The sequence below is a fragment of the Alosa alosa genome, chromosome 5 (assembly GCF_017589495.1).
Source record: "Alosa alosa isolate M-15738 ecotype Scorff River chromosome 5, AALO_Geno_1.1, whole genome shotgun sequence".
In the NCBI taxonomy this organism is placed as follows: Eukaryota; Metazoa; Chordata; class Actinopteri; order Clupeiformes; family Clupeidae; genus Alosa; species Alosa alosa.
The window spans coordinates 16958719-16964726 of record NC_063193.1 but is presented as its reverse complement, the minus strand read 5'-3'; the positions used below and the strand labels follow the sequence as shown (position 1 = coordinate 16964726).

The window sequence follows — 6008 nt, the reverse complement described above, 5'->3', positions numbered from 1 at the left end:
AAATGTTGACTCCCTATCAGCAGATACTGACAATTATGCAATGGTAGTTCAGGTCCAACAAGACAATCATAAAGAGACATAAGCACGGTCCTCTCATCAATTAAATATAAATCTTTATTCTGTGATCCATTCACAGTCGGAAATTATCAATAAGAAAACTTCAAATGTCTCAGTCATCATGCTGTAACTTGAGAACAGATGCAAAGAAGCATATGAATAAAACGCAAAAACTAAGAAAATCCTGACAGACGCTGTTTCACATCATAGTGCAAACAGATATGTGCAGCCGCCAAATATATATTTGAAATGATACAATTAAACATTGTAACATTATACATCCATCCTTTATGCAACATAAGTGTAACTCGTTTTGTATGGGTGTGTAGATTTTTCTGCACACCACAACATAAAAAGCAATTCTGTTTAACTGAAATATAACAGTGTGGCTGAGTACCATATTGGTGTAAATAAGGCAGCCATACAGGCTTCAAAAATCAACTGTTTGGAATCATGTTCTGACCTATTCTCCACTGGCTCAAAACATTTCACAAACGAGAACTAAGTGGCATCAATTGAAAAGTATGACATTTGAATATCGTCACTGATTGACTTCTTACCATAAATTTAAGAAAAAGTAACAGTTACACAAAACATCCTTTTTCATACAGTATATATGCATATATGACAGTGTAGCATGCTGCCATTGTAAGGTCTTTTTGGCACTATGTAGCAAAAAAGACCAGTTCATAATGTATCATCAGAAGGCACAATTTCAAAGTGTTAAACAAATGGGGGACAAAAAAAAACAGACTACCTGTGTCTGATTATTTCTGATGATGACTGCAGATTGCAAAATGTTATCACATGCAATTGTATTTTCCCAACATAGACCACTAATATCAAGCATGGCATCTGCAGCAACGGAATCTATTTGCTGCATGTGACAAAATGTGCATGTGCCTCTGCTTACCACAGCCAGAAATGTATAGTCATGTGGATCAAGACATAATTATAGAATTACAAAAGAAAGATATGACCTATTCATGACAGCCTGTGGTGGACAACAAAAAGGAATACAATGTGGCTGTTGTCTAATATCTTTGGGTTGTAAGTAAACCAGTGTTGTAGGATACTATTGGCGCTCTGGTTATGGGTTTATATTGGAGATGTTGCATGTATCTGTGAAGGCAAATATTCAGATTATGTTGGTACAAAGTCTATGCTTAGTAAAGTGTTACAAAACTTAACATCCCTGTTCATTGGCTTAAATTTTACATTGACCAGAACATAGCCGGATAGTGTAAACACTCCAAAACTGGCGCTTTGATATTGTACAGCACTGGTCTTGGCCATCACTTCCACTGCAAGTGGAAATGTTGATAAACGACCAAGAAACACATTTTCTTCAGAGTACTTCCTAGAACAGTGGTTTGGATAAACAACGAAGAGGCCTTAAAGAGTCATGCACAACCAGGCAGCTTTAGTCAAGTGCTTCATTTCCCTGTAAACACTTTACATTATTCCCGTGATCTTTTCTTCACATAAATGCAGAAAGGCAACATATACATTTAAGATACAGTTAACATCGTCATACAATAAAATGTTTCACATAATGAACATGCAAACAAAACAAAAATCACAAAAGAATAATAATAAATATATATCTATATGTCTGCATTGTTTGTCTTTACATTCCTCAAAAAGTCTTTTTTTTTTTTAAACCAGTGTGTGCGGTACTTTATGAAGAGAACAAAGAACCAGGCAGTACCCATTGTAACCTTTACTAAGCCAAGGTGGAGAGACAACTGCAATCATTGTACACTCAAGGCTATGGTCTGTTGCCTTGAAGAAACAATATTACTCATACCTTTGACAGACCACTGGCAGAAGCCTGCATTAAGAGAGTGGGTAGCATGACCATACAACCCCGTTCACACCTGGTATCGTGATCGGATCTTATCCTTTTCAGACCTCTAATGCCAGGAACATATGCACTCAGATCTGATCACAAAAACAAAGATATTTGTAGGTGGTTCAGCATTTGGCTGAATAGCAATTGTAATGTGTATAGGAATGCATCCTGGGCCACATTGAAGGACCGCCTACTCATCTGACGTTGTCTATGAAAGCCATACCTGCCAACATTTAACGTTCCAAAAACGAGAGGTTTTTTGAGGGGGGGGGGGGGGGTCATACTCTCCTTGCAACACTGCATTTCGGTCGTTGATTTTACCTTACAGAAAGAAATATGCATGCTAGTTATGTATCCACCTGCTGCCTGCAGCCTACCTCCAAAGCTGCTGTCAGATTATGTTCCAAGAACAAAACTTGCCTATTGTGTATCAACACTCAATAACAGTCATGTGGTAATCACTAAAATTCTTCCCTAACAATTTGACAACAGCTAGTTCTGGAGTAGGCTACTCAACTAGCCCACTTGCTTGCGAGACTCAGTGGCTGTGCAGTATGCACCCGTGTCCTTATTTGGGTTTTGGGTTGCCAGGTTTTATGACAAAAGGGTTGAAATTGAAAGTAAATGAATGAGTGTGAAATACGGGAGAAACCCGGGAAAAACGGGAGTATTGGCAGGTATGGTGTAAGCAGAAGTCTGAGTTTGTACTCATTTGTGAAGCAAATCTTCAACATAAATTGCAGCAACAAGACAACAACAGACAATTAAGCACTGTCTGCTTAATAGTAAACTTGCAAGTACGTAGTAGAGTAGAGGGTAGAGTGTCTCGTCTCCATCTAAGCTAGAGAGTCTGTACAGTGGAAACGACAGGATGCCTATCGCAACTGGGCAATTTATGAACAAATAGCCACAAAGATGGAAGTGAATGGCACATGTGTTAATGTGTAACTACAGCTGGTCATGTTGGGCCAGGGGATTCCTCTGTGGAGAGACTCATCTAAAATTCTAATACAGCTGTAAAAATCACTGCATTCCCCAAAGGTCTGTGCATAAATGTGTGTTTGTGTGTGTAGATGTGTGCCTGTCTCTGAACAAGGCTGAAACAATGCATTGGCACTATCATACACTGTACAGTGCTGACTACGGCATTCAGAAAATCCAAAATTTATAAACATATACGGTTTGTTAAAGAGGCACTTTAACAAAAATATTTGGAAAATAGCTGCTCTTGAAATATCAAAGTGGTGAGGGGCTGGGATTAGACTAATTAGAGTTTTAGATTCTACGGTTTTTAAACTGTGGGGAAGTCAACTACTTCATCCATACCAAACAAACTGTTAAAATCAAACGAACCTGTGATTTTTTGGGGGCATATGTGTGCATTTGCATGGTTATTGAGAAAATGGGTGTTGTTCCAGATGATAAGGGTTACAGGCGAGGGTCTGGTTGCAAGGATTTTACTGTGTGCGTGTATGTGTGTGTGTGTCTGTGTGTACGTACACGTGTACATGTGCCTATACGTCTGTGTATATACGTGTGTGTGTGTGTGTGTAGAATAAGGAGTGCAATAGGGGGCTGGTCCTCTAAGGGAAGTGGGCAGCGCCGGCTGCTGAGGGCTGCAGGCTGATCGTCTCTGCCCTGTGGTCCAACTGGTTCTGGAGGCGTGTGATGTTGGACAGCTCCTCCAGCTCCTGGAACTGCCGGTCTGTCTTGTGGCTGACCAGTGAGCGGTAAAAATGCACAGCGAACACAATGAACACCAGGCCAAACGGTACCATGATCGTCGTGGAGGTGATGGCAGCCGCCTGGCCGGGACTGATGCCCGGCGCCTCCGTGGCCGACTCACCGTGGTCCTCGGTCTTCCTGACCGGGCTCTGCAATGGCAGGAACTTAACCCAGCAGAGGAGCACCACCTCGGCCAAGAAGAGCAGTGTGCCGATGACAGTGGAGAAAGCCCAGGCCAGCTCGATGTGGCGGTGCATGCGCTCGTGTGGCGACTCCTTGACCGAATTGAGGTTGTGCACGTTGCTGACCGCCTCCAGGTTGGGCAGGATGCAGGTGCTGACCATAAGGGCGAACAGATGCACCGCCACCAGCACGGTGGTGCAGGCGCTGAAGGCGATCAGCAGCCCTGGAGGATATGTGTGGTCCCGCTCCAGCTGCACCTCCACCATGGCCACCTGTAAGGGCATGGGCATACCGTCACTGTAAAGACTACTGTTATACAACAGTTAGTTTCAGCCAAACTATTTATTAATTGCTAAATTGGACGAGAGGAATTCCAGTGTAGTGATATCCCAGGGCCCTTTTAATTTAGCATGTGACATATAGACAAGCAAGTAGGCCTCTGGCATTGCGTCTACGGCCGAACCACAGCCATTGGTTATCCTTACCAAGTCCAGCTGGAAGATCCAGCCTATTTTTTTTTTGTGTGGGTAGAACTCAAAATGTACATATATTTACATTGTCAAGCTCAAATCTGTCAGAAACTAGTAGCTTAAGAAAGTGTTGAATGTCTACAAATGTATGCTTGGAGATTATGCTGAAAATATGTATTATTTATTTAGGACACAGGCCAGGATATTTTGTACAAAATGCTTCTCTTGTGTCAAGTACAGAAAGACAAACAAACCCTAGGTCTACATAATTCAAGTAAGTTTTAACACATTTGGGGTGATCACTTAAGAGATCAAATAATAGAAATATTTGTTTATGAACTCCTTACTTTATATAGACACATTATGGACATTTCCTAGGCAAAGTAGATCAATGGTTTACAGTATCACTGCATGAAGAAGTATTTCTGTATTTATACAAATAACAGCTTAATTCAGTCAAATGCATGAACGTCTGTATTTTGCAAATTAACTATTTAAGAAATGTTGTAGTTAGATGTATTTGAACTGATGCACTACATACGTATGTCTTCCTATTCTCAAGAAATTTTAGAAAAATAATAATTAGCAATGTTCACCTTTTTCATGTTCATGTTCAATCAGAATTGGGGAAATAGCATGCTAATCAACAAGCATCACTTTATTTGGCCCTGACCAACATGTAGCCTCACTTTCAGTTTGGCTATGTGTGGCATATTTCATTGCCATCCTTGAAATTCGGCAGAAATATCAGGGTGTGTATGGACCCTGAACCGCAAACTGTTGCCAACGGAAACTTAACACGTAGTGATAACTTTCCGCATGCAGCATTACATCCGCTGGTATGTAGCCTAGGTTTGGTTAACTTTGGCTTAACATATGAAGCATATCGGTGTTTATATTTAGGAATGGCAACTTAAATGAAAAATAAGTTGACAAATGCAGTTGAATCTACTGATCAGGGGACAGGTGCATGCTACCCATCAAGGAGGTAATCGCATGCGTCATACTGTGAAAGCAAGCACGGCTGTTTTACCGACAACATTCCAAATTCCAATGCAGACTGAATCGCTATGTGGGGGTTAGTATGTAAATGTACAGTTATATGCTGTAGGCCTACTTACCATAGCGAAACCTGAAAGCAGAGCTGAAGTTCTGCTACTTGCCTTCAACTTCGCCCGACTCAAGTAAAGTTTTCTCCATGACAGAGCTTGGAGGGAGTGCTCGTTCAAACTCATTCTGTCACAGCTAGGGCAAACTTCAAGAAGCAAACGTTGTCTCGAACTACAGCAAAGTAGACTCCACGGTTACTCTAATAAGGAGGAATCAGTGTTAAGTGCTACACGATAGGATCGACATGACAATTTTGATCAACGGAAACTCTGAAGAGTTGAGATCTGACAGCCAAGAATGTACTTCTAAGTAGCTACAGCGGCAACATATTCCTGCTCACTCAGGAAACTACATTCTGATATATCCAGGGGCAGGAAGCGATGATTTCCCGGTGCATTGTGGTCAGTTGAGTGTAAAGAGTAGCCTAGTAGTTGGGAGGATATAGCTCGATTAATGAAAATAAATCGTAGCCTACGTTTTCTTTAGATCTGTCGTTCGCAGAGGGGACGTTTTCTTTAGATATATCTTTTGTAGTTTTTTGTTGTTCTTTTGGACAACACGAAGATTTGAACACAGCAACGTGTGTTTATTGACCTCACATGCGGTTC

At 41.2% G+C, this 6008-nt stretch overlaps 1 protein-coding gene across 1 annotated transcript; it reads right to left on the bottom strand.

Moving 5' to 3' along the window:
• Positions 1-3277: 3277 nt before the first annotated feature.
• Positions 3278-5738, bottom strand: orai1a (ORAI calcium release-activated calcium modulator 1a). The gene is made up of 2 exons (XM_048244340.1): positions 5412-5738; positions 3278-4092 (listed from the first exon to the last, which is right to left on the bottom strand). The coding sequence occupies exons 1-2, from the start codon at positions 5523-5525 to the stop codon at positions 3496-3498; spliced, it is 711 nt and encodes a 236-aa protein (XP_048100297.1). The 5' UTR covers positions 5526-5738; the 3' UTR covers positions 3278-3495.
• Between the last annotated feature and the right edge of the window lie 270 nt (positions 5739-6008).

Coding starts and splice junctions, on each gene's coding strand:
- orai1a (XM_048244340.1), bottom strand. CDS start 5,525: ATGAGTTTGAACGAGCACTCCCTCCAAGCTCTGTCATGGAGAAAACTT. Junction 4,093..5,411: donor TGCTTTCAGGTTTCGCTATG/GTAAGTAGGCCT, acceptor ATGCCCTTACAG/GTGGCCATGGTGGAGGTGCA.